The 19,434-nt window shown below is 41.6% G+C and overlaps 1 protein-coding gene across 2 annotated transcripts in view; it reads right to left on the bottom strand.

Moving 5' to 3' along the window:
• Positions 1-19,428, bottom strand: part of FAM171A1 (family with sequence similarity 171 member A1) — an 88,925-nt gene extending 69,497 nt beyond the window's left edge. For both annotated transcript variants that reach the window (XM_027658687.1, XM_027658688.1), the window contains exon 1: positions 19,113-19,428. In XM_027658687.1, the coding sequence (XP_027514488.1) occupies positions 19,113-19,206 (94 nt within the window). In that variant the 5' untranslated portion in view covers positions 19,207-19,428. The remainder of the gene's footprint in view (positions 1-19,112) is intronic.
• Between the last annotated feature and the right edge of the window lie 6 nt (positions 19,429-19,434).

Genomic DNA, 19,434 nt, shown 5'->3' with positions numbered 1-19,434 from the left:
CGGCACTTTCCCTTGTTGAACTTCCTATGGTTGGTGATTGCCCAGTCCTCTAATCTGTCGAGGTCTCTCTGCAGGACCTCCCTGCTTTCAAGGGAGTCAACAGGTCCTCCCAGTTTTGTGTCGCCTGCAAACTTGCTTAGTATCCCTTCCAGTCCATGCATCACAGTTTTTCCTCACTTTCTTCTTTATTGGAAAGATGATGGAGGCAGGGTCTTCTCAATGGTGCCTAGTGACAAGACTAGAGGCAATGGGAACACACTGAAACACAGGAAATTACCTTAGAACATCAGGAAACACTTTTTCACTGTGAGGGTGACTGAGCACTGGCACAGGCTGCCCAGGGAGGTTTTGGAGTCTCCATCTATTGAGATACTGAGAAGATGTCAGGAAATAGTCCCAGGCCACTGGCTCTAATTGACCCTGCCTAAGCAGGGCCCAGAAGTGTCTTCCAACCTCAGTCATTCTGTGATTCTGTAATCGTAGCTCCACGCTGTTTCAGCACCTTCCTTTCCCCAATGTAATGGATTAACCATCCTTATTTCCCTCTTCAACTTGTCTCAGCATTAACTTAACCAAATTAAAGTCAAAGCAATTGTACTGAGGTATGTGCAAGTTGGAAAACCAACTTTGTCAGAGACATGGATAAAATCTTTATGCCTACAAGCCTCTCTGCTGTTTTTCAATTTTACGGGACCATGTGCAAGCTACATTCATTTGGATAACACCATAGAAGGAAAATATGAGGGATTATCAGGCTCTCACTAGTTTATCACCAACTGGATAGGAATTAATTGCTTTCTTTTTTGAACACCTGTGGCTCTGTATTGCTAAGGGTTTTCAGTATCTCTGTTGGTAGTGACCCCATGTGCCCAATCTTTAATCTGTGAAAACTTTAATCTTTTTTACCTTGTTTTTCTTTTTTTTTCTCTAACATGAGGGTATTTATACAACTGCAACTTTCACTGAACTCAACCAGATAGATCAAGCTGTTGGGTTACAGCCCCATCTATCCACATCCCTGCATGGCAGTGAAGGCCAGCAAAATGCCTTATTCCATGAACTATGACTTTACTATTTCAGTCACTCTTGCAGATAAAAAGTATTGAAAATTTTGCACTGGATAGTACAATATTACTAATAACAGTGAAATGCTTGGAAATATCCTCTGACTCACAACGGTGAAGTGAAGCAGAACTCTGTTTTAAGATGAGGTCAATAAGATTCAAGAAATGCTCACAAGGCACTTGCTACGGAGATGAAAATCCAGTCTGTTCCAGTACCATACTCCCACACTTTCATAGGGCTCATGATTCATATTCAAAACTGTGTTCCAAGCATATTTAGGTCAAACACAGAAGTTAACATATTGCTGCACTTCATTACCTTTCAGTGTCTACAAAACGAGATGTGGTCACCCTTGCACACCACCTGTAATTTCTGCAGTACTGTGTTCACAGATTGGATGGCAGAGGAGCCATTTGGTTGATCCAGAATATAATACTGTGGCATTTCACCTAGTCCCCACTTCTGTTCTGCATACAAGCACCAACTGCAACCATGCACACAATCTACTCACTCTGAAAACAACATGCAATCATGGTGCATATCAAGGAGAAATGAGACAGACTCCCTTTACTTCCAGCTAGGAACGATTTGCTTTTCATGTTCTGCAGGTAACAATCATCCTGTTCCAGACTGAAAGCAAAGGAGACAAGGTAGACCTATGAGACCAAAGAAGTGGGGAAAAAAGTTAAAAAATAAAAAAATCAGCAACCCAAAATATCAAGTACAGGCTATTGCTGGTGCCTATAATAGCTTTCAGAAAGTCAAATAAACACAGATTACTAGCAAGGAAATCTGAAGTTTATGTAATACACAAAGTCCTGAGACTATTAGCAAAAGTTATGAAGTGCTCCAAAGTCTACAAATGGCCCCCAAGGAAATAATTCTAAAGTAATAATAATAAAAAATTAACCAGAAATCACAAATTGCATTTTTTTCTGGCATAAGACCTGTATATTTCTTGGAATTAAATATCTGTCTTTTTATTAAAAACATCCATGTCTGTTCATGCTGGGTTTAAAACATGACCAGAAGACAGTTGCTAGATTAACACCCTTGCTGTCATGTTTTAACTCTTTAAAGAATCACACAATAAAAAGTCAGCATCTGATTCTTATCAGTTCACAATGCAGTCCATTTTTTTTATTAAAAAAATATTAACTTTATTCTTCATTCGTAATATAAACCAAGAGAGAAAGTAAAGAGTTAAAGCTGTTTGGCAGCTGTTACTTTAAACTCCTTTGGGTTTTACAAATTGCAGAGCATGTCAGTTCCTCCACCCTGGAACTTTTTTAAAACATCCAAGTAGAGGAATGTCATAGCACAATCATCTGCCATCAGTACAACAGTCAGAGATATGATACAGCAGAGGACCTCCTCCTCCAAATATGTCACTTGTAATAAATTATGGTGTAGCCAGGAGCTGACTGAGACCAGACAGACAGAGAAATAAAAATTAAGAGAGTATGTAGAATCAGACATGACCTATATAGAAGTGACGGGTAAGGCTGAAGAGAGCAGTATGATTTCTTAGAGGGAAAATATATGTGGAGAGGAGGGACAATGACAGAGCCAATGACACTCCTCAGTGAAGGGGACAAGCAAAAGCATAAAACCTTGAGCACTGTTATTAAAAAGGAGCAGTCTGAAGCAGTATTCAAGCACATAACACACCAGTTTCATGTTAAAGGTGCTCAGAAAATAAAGATTAACATATGGTATTAAAACACAGCCACAGCAAATTTGGATCAGAGACAAGGTCAGCATTGCAAAACCTGCCAGGCAAGCACCAAATAATCAGACTGTCTTTGAACAGAATGCCTGGGACAGAATGTTTTACACAAGTAAGAAATGCTTATGTTTAGAATTCTTCACAGAAATGCCCTTTTCCCCATAAGCTCATCTTTTCTGCACATATGGAGAAAGGTTATTCAATCATACAAACATCGTATCACTACATTAAGCCCTAATGTCTGGGCAATACAAACACCCTCTCAAAGCAGAAAAACCAAACATGAATAAAGGAGCTAATATCTAAAGATAGATAAAATGCTACCCCATCATTTCATAACCTTGCACTAAATTCACCTCCTCTATAAGAACCCACCTCCATCAAGTCCAAGCTGCCAACAATAACTAAAGAACAGTAAACTATCCTCCAATCTTGTACTCAGTATTGCAGGATAGTAGTTCTAAACCAATCCTGAGCATGTCAGCCTTTGGCAAATTAGGGTGGACACATTCCTCCCTTACCAGTTTAGAACAAACAGCCAAAGCCAGTAAGACAGAGATAAGTACCTTTCATTTATTCTCTTCTCTTTTGTTTACCTCTTTCAATCACTTGCATTTTCATGTGAACTTTTTTCCTCTGTTTCTACCTTATTTGCTTTTCTCTGTTGCACAGCTGACAGCTTTAGAAGTGGTCACAAAGCAGAACTTCTGCTATTTAGCTCCCTTCCTTTTAGCAATGGAGAACACTAAAAAACGCAAAAACTTGACAGATTACAGCCCAGCAGAACCTCAGTCACAGGCTGGGGCCCTCATGCACTACTGCTGTTTACAGATATCTAACAGCCAAGCAAGAAGTTACAGCAGTGGTAGGCAGTGCAAGCCCAGCATCTGCAAGAACTGAGAGCAAAACAATGAGACATTTGTTACAAGCTCACGCAGCAAGGCAAAAACAACTGCACAGCAGCCACCATTCTTCTGAATGGAAGCCAACAAGATGATTGTCTTTTCATTTCCCCCAATGAGTTCACAAAATGTTCATAAGAATCATCCTTTTATTTTAATTATTGCACAGATTCATGCAATCTGGATGCAGAGTTACTCAAAAGGCAGCAGCAGCAGGGCTGGGGTGAGCGTGAAGAGCAGGAGCACAGCCTGCTCATTGCTGTACGATCCGCTGTACCAGCCCACACTGAAGAAGCTGCAGTTTAGGATCCTCAGTTGACAGAAAGCCAACACAACAGACCTTCTAAGTCTGAATGCAACATGCCAAAAAGAAGACAAAGGACTGGTCAATACCACAAGAATAAGAAGCCACAGGATATCGCCACGGCTGTCAAGCCAACCAATCTTCCCTCAAGTATGAACAACACAGAGAAACACAGTGCTCACTACAGCCCCATCTATGCACATCCCTCTGCGGTAGTAAAAGCCAGAGGAATGCCTTATTCCACCTACACAATGAGCATCTCTCTCCACGAACTCCTGAGCAACCAAATCCTTCTCAATCACTTCTGATTGGGATTAAGAATCTGGGAGAAGAACAGACACATGAGAACATTTCAGAAGCCGAAATACAGATGTATTTCAAAAAACCAGAAGGACAGGTTGAAACACTGTCAAGTTTTCAGGGACAACTAGCTGCTTTAAGACATGTAGATGTGGCACTCAGGGACATGGTTTAATGATGGACTGGGCAGTGTTGGGTTAACTGTTGCACTCCATGATCTTAAAGGTCTTTTCCCATCTAAGCGATTCTATGATTCTTTGAGTGAACACCCAGGTAATGTAACTTCTGCAATGAACAGTTGGAAACATGGGTCAGAAGCAAGTTCAAGTGAATCTGACGAACCATAAAGTATCTCCAGAGTTGACACAAGGATGGACAGTCTCCAGAAACAAGAATCAGGAAATAACTAAGCAACTCTCAGCAAAACTCCCCGATGAACTATTCATCTTCTTCATACTTTGGCTTGAGCGTGCCCCTTTCTCTAAGAGAGCCATAGAAGCATACTGAGGAGGACACACATTCATCTCCTCTGAAAGTCAAGGTCATCATTGCTATGTGAAGAAATTATTGGTCACTCCACCAAGGCACCAAAGCACCAAAGCTGCTGGCAACAGAAGTCCTGTTGTCAAAAATGACAAGTGTGGCAGAAGATTCAGCTACCAGACATATTCTGAAAGGATGGCTTGGAGTGTTTACAAACTGTAAAAAAAGATCAATATACAAGACACATCATTCACACATTTATCTAAGCAGGCATAGTTTTATTTGATATTTTATATTTCTGCTAAAGAAAAATGACAGCCTATCAGTTCCAAACAAGTATACAGAGTGTACAGGAGCAGTTAGAAGTCAAGGACCTACTATCACTAGAAAAGAGAAGAATCTAAAAGTACTGATTTTCAGTAATGTAACTTGCAGAATAAGACATTATTCTGTCACTTTCACCTGTATTAAGAATATCCACGAAATTCCCATTCTCTCATTACAAGGTATTGTGGCTTTAGTTGAATGTCTTGTCTTACTTTGAGGTAATACTACCTTGGAAGTATGCTTTTTATTTTTCCTTTGGTCACAAAACCATCACTACAGAATCACACAGGCTCTAGCACAAAGCACCACTGCTTTGGGAAAAGAAATGGAAATACGTGGAATTCACACATCTGATTCATCATCTGGCCAATTTTAGGGTGTTTTAACTACCTCTGGAACTATACTTATCTTGAAACAGATAAAAAAGATAAACAGTAGGTCCAATCTCTATTTTAATGCTAAGCATACTTGTGTTTCTAGAAAGGATAATTTTTAATAGTATCAAAGACACTATCACAACCTAAAAGATGAATTGTCTTGAACTATTGGGATGAGAGAAAATATTCTAAATTATACAGTTTTATGTGAAAGATCTAAAAGTCTACCCAAAAAAAAATGGATTTTAATAATAAAGTTGCTAATTTTTAAGAACTCCTGATAATAGTATGCAAATACCATGAAAACTGCAGGGAAAAAAGCCAACCAGAAGCCAGTGAAGTGTAATTAGAGGTCTCAACAGATTGTTTAAAAATCCTGAACACGGAAGTACACATACTCATACACTCAATTAGTTCACATGCCTTCTATCTGCTAGCAAGGGTTTATTGCAAATCTATTGCCACAAACAGGAAAGAACAAAACACATCTGTATGCATTTGCAAGCCAAAGCTGCTTTGAACAAAGCCAGGGAGCAGAAAAGACGACGCAGCTTCTGGTGTTATTGAAATAGCCACAGCAATCCAAGGACAAAATTGAAGCCAAGTGTCCTGGAGAACACATCAATCTCATAGAATAATGACCACTTACAAAGGACCATCACTGTAAATTGTTCAAAGTACAGAATATCATGCCATGAACACATAACTGAAAATAGTGGAAAATGCATTGCAGTTTTACTACTGTGAAGTAAGCTTTGATTCATACCATATGGGTTTACAGGACACACATGTGTGCATGTCTGCACATGTGTGCATGAATGTTGAGGTCTCCAACCCACACTTGTAGCCGTCCCAGTTTCTTAGCAGAAGTAAGAAGACAGGAGGATTCCAACAAACAGTAAATTCATAGTTTTTACAGAGTCGTTCAGGACAACTAATCCTACTGACTCGCTATTTTGGTCTCAGAAACTCAGTAATTAACACAAACTAAGACAAACTAAGGTGTGAAGATAGCTAGGTACTATATTGATACTAGGTATTATGTTCATGTTTGTTCTTCTTTTTACAAGGTTTTTACAAACCCCCTAAACCCTAACAAAACCAATCACGCCAGTATGTGAAGAATTCATGACAAGGAAAGGGATCAATGGACTTATTATTAAGTTCTTTCCTTTTTCCCTATTTTCTTTAATGTGCTATAAAACATACAGTCTTTTTATTTTGCCCTCCGGCTAAGAGGTCCAGTGAATGCAGTACACAGCTACCTCATAAAAATCATAGATCATCAGTCTAGGTTTAAAATCACAAAAAATTGAAACCAATTACTATACTAGAAGCAAAGGGAACATTCTTTACGAATGTAATTAATTATCAGCAAACTTCCTGAAATCAACATTTATCAGTGTTGCCTCATTCTTTGAATTAAAATAATTGTTTCCTATGGTATTTTCTTGTAACTACAGACAAGTATTAACTTTTTAAAAGCACCTTGAATTTGAAGGGTTTTATCTTCCTGCTGCTTCAGAGCAAAAAATGAGATACTGATGTTACCTGCAACATCAAGTTTGCAAGTACGTTTGAAATACAGATTAGTTTACAAGACTGCTTTAAAATTGTAGGTTGTCTTTGATCAGACCGAAATAAAGCTAAAAATTAAGTTCACCTCCATAGAAAAGGGAAGGTGAAGAAAAGAGTAAGGAGAAAAGGAAGATGTATCTTAGTACTTGTAGCTGGAATCCATTCAAATTTCATTTCCTACGCAGGAACTTTAACATGCCTTCCTATCATCTTTATGCTTTCTCTTTTTGCCTCCTTTTTTTATCTTCTTACTTTCTTAACATATATGTATGTTCAGAAACCAAGCTTGCCATTCATTCTGAGGGCAAGTGGGTGTGTATGTACTTACACAAAAAAAAAAAACCTCAAATTTGAACATCAGTGCAGCAGGTGGGAGCTGCCTGCCTCCCCAGGAGGCTGAAAGCAAGCCCAGACAGATGACACACCACTGTGCTGCCCACTGCCAGGCAGCTATATGGTTTTACCCTTTACACTCATGCAAGTGCAATGAAGAAACGTGTGGAACTGCAAGAAGAAGGTAAATAAATCTGAAAAGTATTTCACAAGGGTCCAAGTAGAAACTCCATTACTGAGTGTCAGTAAATTCACTAAAAGTTCCCTAACTGTTAAAGTAAAAATGGCATGAATTAAGACCCAACTGTTGTGTGGGCTTGATTTACTTCCCAGCCCTGACCTAGACAATGGATCATCATGGTCACTGCACTTTCTCTTTACTCCTGACTTTATTTTCTGCACAAGACATAACTTCCTCATCCTGTGACTAGAGAGCAAGCAATGAGTGTTTCTTCTCCAAGGAAGATACACTCTTTTATTAATTCTAGTTTTTATTATACACTCAAGAGGCTATAAGAATAACTTAAAGATGCAACTTAACAAGAGAAAGTGCTATTCCTGTTGGCAAACATACCCACCTCCTTCAAAGCCTTTGGGCTGTTAAAACCTGTTTGGAATTTAAACAACATTTGGAGTAACCAAGGCTGCACTTTACTGTCTCCACAAAGACACACCAGAAAGTAAGCAATGATCTGCAACCTGATACTGTCAGATACCATTTGTTTATAGCCAGTTCCAGATGTAGAGAAGCTCTTTCAGGACAGACTACTTAGAGTATATCCTTACTATCTGTTAACCTTATAGCAGTAGACAGAACTGCATGAAGTAACAGTGAGGCAATGAGATTTTCTGCCCCATGTCAGCATCATGGTCAGGGAACACTGCTGAGCATTTGCTTTTCCTCCCATTCAATATATTCCTCCTTGGAAACGTCAACATCACCACAAGCACACAGAGCACTTGGACTGAAGAAACATCTGAGGGAGTTTGGCCATAAGAATTTTAACTGTAACATTTTCCCCACATGCAGTTAGGCTAGGGGTAAGAGAAGATGACTCTTGATCATTCTGAGCAGCTAACTGGTGCAAGACTTGATACCCGAATGAATTAGATATTGAAATGCATCTTTGTTTATGTGCAATCATCCATGGTAAGCAAAGATTCTCTATTGCTCTGAAGGAACCTACAGGGCTATCACTTATTTATGAGTTTGATCTCGAGAGCTTATATATACTCTTTTTGGATTTTTCTTCACCACAAAAGAATTTATTGAAGTACAGTGTATTCTTAAAAGCATGCGTTAACTTGCACATGGGAATAAACACTACCCTTCTAGGACACCACCACAAAAACTTCTCTATTCAGTTACCTAGTCCCTCACCCCTCAAAACCCAGGGATATTTTTCTGTGCATAGAAAGTCAGCTTGTGACACGACACTACTTGGATCCCTTTTCTAATGACAACATCTGCAGAGAGGGCTCACTCAGCTCTTTCAACAGCAATAGTAAACCACACCTTAAAAAAACCAACAAAAAAACCAAATGAAAGAAAAAACCCCAAGAATCACTGAAAGATTAATTACATACTCATAGGTAAAATTACTAATTAAAACAACATCTCCATCAAGATTCTGAACATAGCTAAAGAATGTCAAGTAGTTTTTGCTGACATAAAGCTTCACAGAGTAGATATTCAAAGCTGAACTAAAGATGGAAGCCTTATCAAATGTCTAGAAAAACTAATAGTTTTCAACAAGAATTTTAGTACATCAGGTTCTTTTCCTTCAACAACTGATTTTTAAAGTACTTTTACTAGTTTAATATTCCAAAGCCTGCTGCAGTTATAACTCAACGGTTTACAGCAATAAGTAAACTGGAAATTCATCCCATCAGAAGTTCTTACTCCTACTGCTTCAGGTTGCTTGAAGAAAGTGTATCTTTAATTTTCATGTAACCTGCTAACGTCAATACCTACATTAGGTAAGTCTAATGCCATAGTTCCCTCTAAAAAGTTTTAACTAGCAGTATACTAAATAATGAAATAACTATCTTATAAGACCAAAGGAAATTTTAACCTTTGAAGAAAATGAGTGTCTTCAAATTAAAGTTTTTACAGTAGGGAAAAAGTAACAGTCCCACACACAGGTACACCAAAGAACAAAAAAACTACAGTTCTCCTTTCAAACATCTGCATTCATGGGTCCTGTAAATCATACATCACGAACCTAGAGACTGGCTCTAACTTATTTGCCAGGACCTCAAATGCAACACCACATGCTGAAATAAGTTGAGTTGCAAGAATATTCTGGGTACTAGCAGTAAAGCTAAAAGAGCAAGTATATTGCTGTTTTTCACTGTGTCTGTCAATGTTGTTAGCACAAGTAGCTTTTTTAATTACTGTAATATTTGCCCAGGTCAGCATGCTACTCAGCAGGTTCCAGAACTTGCCAGGAGCACGAGTCAGAGGGAAGTAAAGCAAGCAACTGCTGCTCCCATCTTGAGCTGATGTCTCCCATCCTGCAAACACAATGCAATGCCTGCACAAGTTTATCCCCTCCTGCCCTTGTCTGCCTCAACCCCTGCAGACCATCAGTCCTGTCTCCAGAGCTCCTGGATCCATTTATTTCCCTGGTAATGCTTGCTCAACTCAAACACAAACAAGAAAAGGCCATGAGCAGTCCCTAGCAGGCTCTCCTGCCTGTCATCAGCAAAAGCAGTCCAAGTCTTTCAGGACAGGAGAGGGCAAACACAAGGACAGAAGGAGGAAGGGTAGGATTAGGAACTAAAAGTTCTTATCTCTCAGCAGACACTCCAATCTAAGAGACATCACTGCAGAAGTGCAGTGACTAAGGAAAGCAAGGCAATTATCTGCAGGAATGTGGGAATCTCTCCAGTTGATAGAGAGATCAGAGGAGTGACTAGACACTATGAGGCCTCATGTGCTAATTACACCAAATCATATGTTGATGGCTAGATGGCAAAAGTTACTTTACCAGAAGGCTATTCTAAGTGCCTCTACTGCTCCACCACATTTCTTTGGCATTCAAATGGGCCAAAATACATCATTTTCTCTCAGCCATTCAGAACATCCAGGTACTAACCCATCTGTTACCCCACAAATGGGAGAAACACTCATGAGCACTACATCTCACAGTTCACTCGAGTTGAAACTGTGGATGAAACTCTGTTTAAATTTCCATGAAGGGTACAAAGTGGAATATCCCAGGCAAGGACAAAACCCTATTCTGACATAGACAGGTGTAACTGAAAGAGTCTTAAATCATCTAGCAGGACTCAGGTGCAGGTCTGCCAGCATTAACTGCTACAGTGCATTTTTTGTCTACTGTAGGCAAATTACTTTTTAAGAAATTCTTTATGCTTTTACTTCGAGCAATGAGGTGCTATCTTGTTTTCAGACAATAGCCATTTCCTTTAAGCAGTAACTTTTAAAACAGTGAACTTGCTAAATATTGTACCTTACATAGTATGTTCTAGTTCTACAAAAAAATTTAATTATGCATTCACGGGCACTGCTGCCATGAAGTCCCTATTTTCCTTTACCACCTCCTCTCAGTCCTTTCTTCTGCACCAGCAATAGCATTTGTATAATTCTGATTAATCCAACCAGGGAAATGATCCAGGTGAAGAGAGAACTGGTACATACAGCAGTTTTCAGTTGGATAACTTCCTTGATCTGGTTTACCACATTGATGCCAGTAAGAGAAAACAGATAAAGGTGAGAGTAACAATGCAGTTTAATCCAAAATAAATCAACCCTTGGGAATACAAAACTAATTAAAAGCACAGCAAAAACAGTAGACAAGTCCAAACAACTCTGGAACTCTCCATATTTGTTTCTAAAGATTTCTTTTTGTTTATTTACTCCTGGGAATGAAACACGCAGGCATAATAATAAGCATAATAAACATAATGCTACAAAGACAAATGGTTTAGAAATGTAAATAGACAATAACTCTTGTTTGAACCTTGAGAAACACAAGATAACCCAGCCAGGTAATCCAAGAGTGTGTTCCTTTACACAGTTTATTATATTGTATATATTCCGTAGCTCAAGGCCAAGCCAGAGGGCAACACCGACCTCATGAAACTTTCAGTTACAGTATCTGAGGGAGGATTCATCTGACTAAATGAGGGCACAAACAGTGTTGTATAGGCTGCCATGCTCCTCAGTAGGAATTCACACAGCAGGATTCCTCTGACCAAATGTACTCACTCCAGTACAGGAGTGACCAAATGTACTCACTCCAGGTTACAGGAATGATACTCAGTTCCATTAACTGAGAAGATTAGACATTCACGTCTGTAAAAGGACCGTGGGTGACTTGCTAAGATGCAGACGCTGCAGACACCCAAGTCAGACGAGACACCTCCTACCCTGGATGACAATCACATATCCCCATGTGAGGAATCTTACATCTACATAGCAAGTACACACAGAGATGACATGTTTGGATCTTAACCTTTCACTTTGCACAACTGTTCATGGTATGGTGAAGAACAAGAGGGCTGGATAAAACTGCTGATACATTAATTTCCTCCCAGCAGCAGTACAAATGCAGCATTTACCTTAATATGGTGCTGTTTTCTTACCAAGTCTCACTAAATAACTTGAGAAATATTTGTTGCAGTATTAATATGTGCCCTTGCTTATAAAGGATGAAAGACACTCTGTTTTCAGTCATGACAATCACAAAGGTGGGATGAAATGAGGGAGCACCCAACACTACTATCACCTCTGTTAATTACTGCAGGAAGAAGAAAAGGCACTGTTTCCTTTTACAAAACAGGAGTACTTTCTGCCTCTACCTCTTATTTATCTCAGCATTCACTGACTGTCAAGGCAAGCTCCCCTTTACTGTTAAAAATTGCTATTGTATTACTTACACCTACCACACAGTACAGCAGCTCTCAGCACTCCTGCAGCTAGAACTAAACTTGAAGCATTTTGCACCTTATTGGATTGAGCTCCTTTGTTGTCCTCGAGTCAAAAGGATGCTGCTACTTCCTTCCCCTTGGCTTCCCCCCATGCTCCATTTCCTCTCTGCTGACTGCAGTTGCCACTGTGTCTCCTTCAAAGTCAGGTTCCTACAGGGCAGAGAGGCTGAGGGTGGCCCCTACAAGTCACCCCAGTTCCAGCAAGGCTTATGTGGTGTCCATTCTACTGTTATGTGCTCTTGCCTCCCCATCTGCAGAGCAACTACAGCAGAAGAGAGAGTTTTCCATGGTGTGGATTTCTACTCACAGTGACAGGGAGGCTGCACCTCCCAGTGCACGAGGTGTAGAAATAATGAATAAAGACAGGATTTCACTCCCTAGTATGCCTCCACAGTATGGCACAGGCAGTGACAGCTCACAGAACTGCAATAACTAAGAGTAGGAACAACTAAAAGACAGCTTCAGTGTTGGATTTCTAGGGACTTTTGTGTGCTGCCTGCAGAAACTGCTTCTATTCAAAACATACTTTATATCCACAGCAGCTCTGTTTAAATACACCCAATCCCTCAAGTAGAAGGGAGCCAAATTTAGAGACTATACTGCATATAAATTAAATTTTTCCTTCAGTTCATCTCAAGATCTCTTGCTCTCCAAGCTAGCAAGAGTGGAATGGGTATATCTGAGTCAGAACATCAGCATTTTACATTAAACGAAAATGTTGCTCTGCGTTGAAATATACTTAAATACTCCTTTCAAGGGCTCAGATTTGCCATTATGTCAGCTGTGACTGTCTTACTATTTTAAAGTGAAAGATTCAATGCACTTAGTAAAAGCAACAAGAAATTAGAGTGTGCTCACACTCTTACGGCTCTATATTAACAAATACATACATATTTTCCAGTTCCTAATAAAACTAAAATATTTTTACAGTATTTGTAAAAAGCATGTGCATAATGCTTATTACCCATGCACAGCAAGCCAGACATTGCATTAACTGAAAGCTTAATGTAAACCAGCTTTCAGGAAAATGTTTCTGGAATTTCTGAAGTAAAAAAAAAGCACTCTTTTCTCTTTGTCATTTCCTAAAACAAATGTTTTAGTGTTTATTAGTAGTATGTATTATACTTAGTATTATTAAACCGATTTGTTCTAGTAAAATACAACAACACAGGCTTCTTGCCTCCCTTATTTGTGCTCCCTGGCAGGTAAATGGTAAAACCACTGAGACCTGTGGGAGAAGCAAAATACCAAAGCAACAGCTCTCTCAGAAGTTGCCTTTTTCATATATGAAGGCAGAACAGATATATTCTGGAGCAAAGGAAAATTAATCTTGCAAAAATGCAGCTTGCATAAGGTAATGAGTGTATACGCCAATAGAAATACTGAAAGTGCACTCGTTGATTTCAAGTTGCAGGTATTTTTTAGAGATTACTTTGTTTGCCTTTGGCTGACTGGAAAAATAACTCTCCCTAAATTATACGCTTGAGATATGCAACAATGTATTGATCAAATGTACTAGAGTGATTTGAAATGTAGAAGAGAAACAACCACACTGCTATTCAATGGCCACACTTCAAGCAGGGTTGTTGAGAAATGCCATTAAAGCTGAACCACCAAGCTACCAGGTACTGCACAAACCTATTCTGACAAAACCTATGCATTGAGTTTCCTTGCCATGCATTTTCCTCTTGGTTTTCTTCATGCACCATGACTGGTTAGTCATTGCCAACAGAAGACAAGAGTAAAAAACTACTCTGAAGTTTGTACTAACAGGAAGCAGATTGACATTTCTCTTCCTCCATGCACCAAAACCATTAGAGATTTCCAAAGTTTTCCAACAAGTCTAAATGCACAATCCTTCTTTCTCCCCAGCACACAAATACATATAGCCAGGCTTCTGTTAAACTAACAACTACAATTAATAATGATAAAATTGCATTTTATTGCTACCAGAAACCTCTCCTGCAGAAACAGAAGTGCTATTTGAAACCATTCACCTGGCCAAAAGTTGGCACAGAAAGCAGCCGTTACTAAAATTTCATGAACCAGGTTCCAGTCTCAAGCAGGAAGAGGCATCAGTGTGGGGGTTAAAAAAAAAAAAAAGACAAGTGAGGAGGAAGGAAAAAGGTTAGTTTAACCTTTGTGTTAGGTAACAGATGGCAGTTTACAGCACCTCAAGACACAGGTGGACAAATGACCACAGGGAAAGCCAGCCTGTGAATTTGCCATACACGCATTATTTAAGGTAAGTTGAATCACTTACTGCAAGGTACCACAAGCCGAAAGGGTAAACACAAATGTTTAGGAGAAAAAGACTGCAGTTTTAAACCCTCAGATCACCTAGGTAACTTGTTCATCTGACTGAGAGAAATCAGTTACTAGGCATTCGCAGGCATTAGCAGTTCAAGGTAAACAAGAAAAAAAAAACCCAACAAACCAAGCAATGAAAACCTTGTGCTTACCTGGATCTGACAACTGATAAAACCAAAAAATACCTCATTCTCATTAAGACTTTACAATACTATCTAGTACTAAGTAAACAATTTGCTCCTCCACTAAAATAAAGCAATGTCTTCTGCACTGCTTTAGAGCAATTTAGCTTCTACTCTGATGAGTCCATTTGTGGTCTCAATGAAATAAATGTTTGCATTTGAAGGTCGTTAGTAATTTGCAGAGACAATACGGCAGTGCAAGAGGAAAGACTTCATTTCTGCATCATCTAAACTCTATCATCATGGCTAAAACTGCAAGGTTGGGATAACTGGCTTTAAAAAACAAAAAAGCCAAGAACTTGAGGGCCTCCTCACAGCTGTTACTGTGCTGTCCAGAAAAGAAGCCTTGCAGAATGTCCAGCTGAAATGGTTGTGAAGTTAGCTTCCACAATGCCAAGTACTGTAATGGCTGCTTGCAAGCAGGCAATTCCAAACAGCAGCACTCAAGCATCAATGCTCCTGTCCTCTGTGCACACAGAGGGAGGAGATATTATGAATTCTGACTAAGCAGCAACAGCTGAACTTTTATTCACCACCATACAGGGGAAAAAAGTATCTGCCTTATCTCATTCTGGGAGCGTGACGGTGGAACATCCTGAGCATATTCATCTACTAGTAGACTAGTATTTGAGCTGGGTGCTATTTATTACTCAAATGTTATTTTATTATTCATAACTTCTTCTAACTAATAAAATAGGAAGATCAATTAAGATAAGAGTTAAAACCAATACCCACCACAACAGACAGAAGTAATACCAGATTTCTGCACTACGACACAATATTCTAGGATTTCTCCTAAAAGAGCCTCCCCAGTATCTACGAATGAATGATCCTCATCTTTACTGAGAAGCAAAGTTTGTAGGCAGTGAAGAAATTTAATCCCTTCTCAAATTACACTGATTTTGCTTACATTATCCCCGGGTTAGTGCTACCTCTTCATAGAACTGTTAAATTCCTATTTGCCAAGGTTCCCTAAATTTAAAAGCGAACTGTTCATGTGAAGAACATGGACTGTGTATTTTGTGTACTCATCAGACAAATCACCAATGTCAAAAGCAATGCAGTTTAAGGGTTGGCTTGGAGTTTCTTAATTAAAATTGCTACACATTCATTTCAGCATTCAAACAAGTTTAAGCTCTGGAATACCTGATAAAACAATTAAAAACCAACCAAAAAACACAACCAACCAAACCCTCAAAACCATCATTTATTCCTCATCTGAAATACTTGTCAAGTTTTACGTATTTGCAAGAAGTTACAGAGGGAAAGCCTTACCAGTCCTAAAGTGTGCCTACCAATCCTAAAGTGTGCCTACCAATCCTAAAGTGTGCCTACCAATCCTAAAGTGTGCCTTCGTGGATGTCTAATGACCTCTGTGCTGGGGCTCTAAGCACCAACACCAACAAAAATTAACAATTCAGCTGTGAGGATTTTACCATATGAAAGAAAACAAGGTACTGAAAGTTAGAGGGTACCTTTGTGACCTTCAGAGGCCACAACAGAGCTGCATAATGAATCAAATAAGATAACAGTTGTGCCAAAGTCATTCAATTTTCTAAATAGTGTGCTAAGTGCAGAGCTTAATTACCAGTACTTTCCATATTCACAAATTACATAATCAGTCTGGCTGAGGAGAATTTGAAGCTGGGACTGTCTGAACATCCGTCTGAGAGCAATGAAGGAGAGAAATGCTTGATGCAAAGCATCCCTCTTCATCCCTTCCTTAATCAGAGCACTGACTACAAATCCTACCCTTCAAATAGCTCCAAATCCAAGACTTATTTATTTGGTCTGTTAACATAGACATCGAACATCTTAACTGCATCTCATCTAATCTGTTCCACCACAAGGAGGGTTCTCCACCCTAGTTTTATGTAAACTGTCCAACAATAAATATTGCAGCTGAAGCAATTATTCCCTAATGGCATCCTCTGGCTTTCTCACATCCAGCTTTATTCCAATCCCTTGGTTTTTAACTAGTATATTCCCAGTCACAAAGGGAAAGCCAGTCACCTGCAAACATCCCTGAACTTTCACAATAGCCCTTTACCTGTACCTACAGCTATCACCAGGGTGCTAAAAAGGCAAGAGGGAAAAATAGTTGTTTTAGGTTTTACAACCATTTAGCACTTCCCTTCTGTGCTGTGGGAATGTACCTGGTGCTAAAACTGTTTTCCCCAGAAAGTGTTCACACTTGATATTCAGAAACTTACTCAAAGCTACAAGCTGGTATGACATAAACTTTCAAAAAGAGATTCACAGTAAGTAGCTGGTAACTAGAGAGCAGAATAGACTTTGATATGAGATCAGTTATACATATCCTCTTTTACCAATGTACATGTCCAAAGACTAAAGATCAGGCTTGTAATTGGGCTTTGGAAAATGAAAATACCTCTGAAAACTCACATGTTCTTACATGGAAGATAAAATTAGACCATTCTACTTAGATAAAAATGTTCTCTACTCACTGACATAGCTGCTATTACTTAAATAATCAGCCATCAGTCTTGATGTAGATGTAGCAGCTACAGAGACAAGCCTTTCCACACCATCTGAATTGAGTTTGACAACAGAAGATGAAATTGACAGGGCAGTTGAAAGGCATTAATTTTGCCAATACCTCACCACTTCAATGGCATACATGAAGGAGATCTTCCATATTATACAGAAATTACAATAGATTTTTATATTATCTTAGTATCTGAAGTGATAGCCTCATGGGAAAAACAGAGATCTGGTTTTCTGGCAGGCTTATCAATACACTCAGTATATCCTGAGTTTAGTGGCCTTCGAGTTATAGTTTAGTACTTCTTATCCAAAACTCCTATTGCTTTGTCCTTTAAAAAAAAAAAAAAAGGCAGAGTCTGACATTACATTTGATGTTAGACTGCCTAGCATGGTAGGTTTTTCTAGAAGACACCTTTACCTTTTGACTACTCTGTATGAGAGCACAGGCCCACTTAGATTTTACTCAGTGTACCATAAACACAACCACCAAAATAAAGAGTCCAAAAAAGATTACCTCTAATGTTCTCCTTCTTGCAGCAAGGAATCGCTTACTGATTCTTACCGACATGCGAGGCAGGAAAGCTTTGAGGAAACAGGACATCACCCTTCGCATGGTGCACTCCCACCCCAGCACAGCGGGAAGGGTGCTGCCAGCCCGCTGCCACGAAGGCTGAGCCGGCGTATGATCGGTCATCCCAGATGACACGTTTAGACACCTGACAACACCTGCCACAAGGCCAACACTGACCACCAGGTAAGGATGCACTAGCACGTCTCCTACACAAGTTTTCTGCTTCCTAACATACCCACGGTCCCGGCAGGCACGATGCTGCCGCAAGATCCCTGTCGGAGTCCGTCGGGAGGAGCCCGACAGAGGGGATACGCTCCTGCCACCAAACGCAAGGCGGAGGATGAGCGGGGCACGAGGGTGTCTCCCCCCTCGCCAAATTTCAACAGGACCGAGGGCTGGAGGGGAGGTGCACCTCGCCAACCGAGGGGCTGCCGCCCCACGGCACAGGTGAGGGTCGGGGCAGCGCAGCCCAGGGCAGGACCCGGAGCCCAGCACAGGAGCACCAGGAGCTGCCCCAGGTGGAGGGGGAGCCCCCGCGGCCCCTCAGGCACGGACTCGCTGTGGCTTCTGTTCCACGCTCGGGCGAGGGCAGAGGACGACCCTGCCCGGCCAGGGAGCGTCTCTGCCCGGCTGCCCAGGGGCGGCCGTGACAGACCCCGCCCGGCCGGCGGGAGCCACCGCGCCGAACAAAAGGCCCGGCCGAGGCCCGGAAACGTCCCGGGGCCGCGGGCCGAGCCGCGCCGCCAGCGCGGGGGGCGAACCCCAGCGCGGGGGGCGAACCCCAGCCCGGCGGCCCCGCACGGCCTGCGGCCGCCGCTGCCCCTCGCCCGCCTCTCACCGCCGCGTCGGGCCCTGCAGTAGGCACGGCGGGGAGGGGGAAACCAAGGGAGAAGGACGCAATGCAACAGCTCCGGCGGCGCCGAGGGACGGAGGGTGGGAGGGGGCAGCACAATAAGGCCAGTGCAGCCTCTGCCCCTGCCGGTAACAAAAGCTCCCCAGCCGCAGGGCTACCTTCGCCTCCCCGGGCTGCGGGTCTGCGGCTGACGGTGAGAGCCGGGAGAGGTCTTGCACCGCCGCCCCCCCACTCCCCACCGTACCCCCGGTCCGGGCCCCGCACAATGCAGCCCCCGCCGCCCCGGGGGCCGCCGCACAAAGCGGACCAGTCCCGCCGCCCATCCCGCACCGACCTTGAGCCGCCTCGGGCGCCCCTAAGGTTTTGGTCACCGCCTTCCACACGTTGCAGCCCAGCAGGCAGAGGAGAAGCGCCGCCGACCTGCTCATTTCCACCCGCCGCCGCCAGCCGCCGCCAGGGAGGGAATCGCCGCCGGAGCCGCTGCCCGGAGGAGGAGGAGAAAGAGCCGCATCAGGGGCTGGCCCGCTCCGCGCCTCCCTCCATGTTGCCGTGCGCTGCCCCTCCTGCTTTCTCCGCCTGCTGCATTGTCGTCCCGCCGCTGCGCCCCGGCTCCGCGTCCCGCGCTGTCCCCGCGGGCGGCGGAGGCGGGGGGAAGG

Source organism: Corapipo altera, unplaced genomic scaffold (genome assembly GCF_003945725.1).
Source record: "Corapipo altera isolate COAL_440 unplaced genomic scaffold, ASM394572v1 63, whole genome shotgun sequence".
NCBI classification, from domain to species: Eukaryota; Metazoa; Chordata; class Aves; order Passeriformes; family Pipridae; genus Corapipo; species Corapipo altera.
This window is presented reverse-complemented; position numbering and strand designations above follow the sequence as displayed.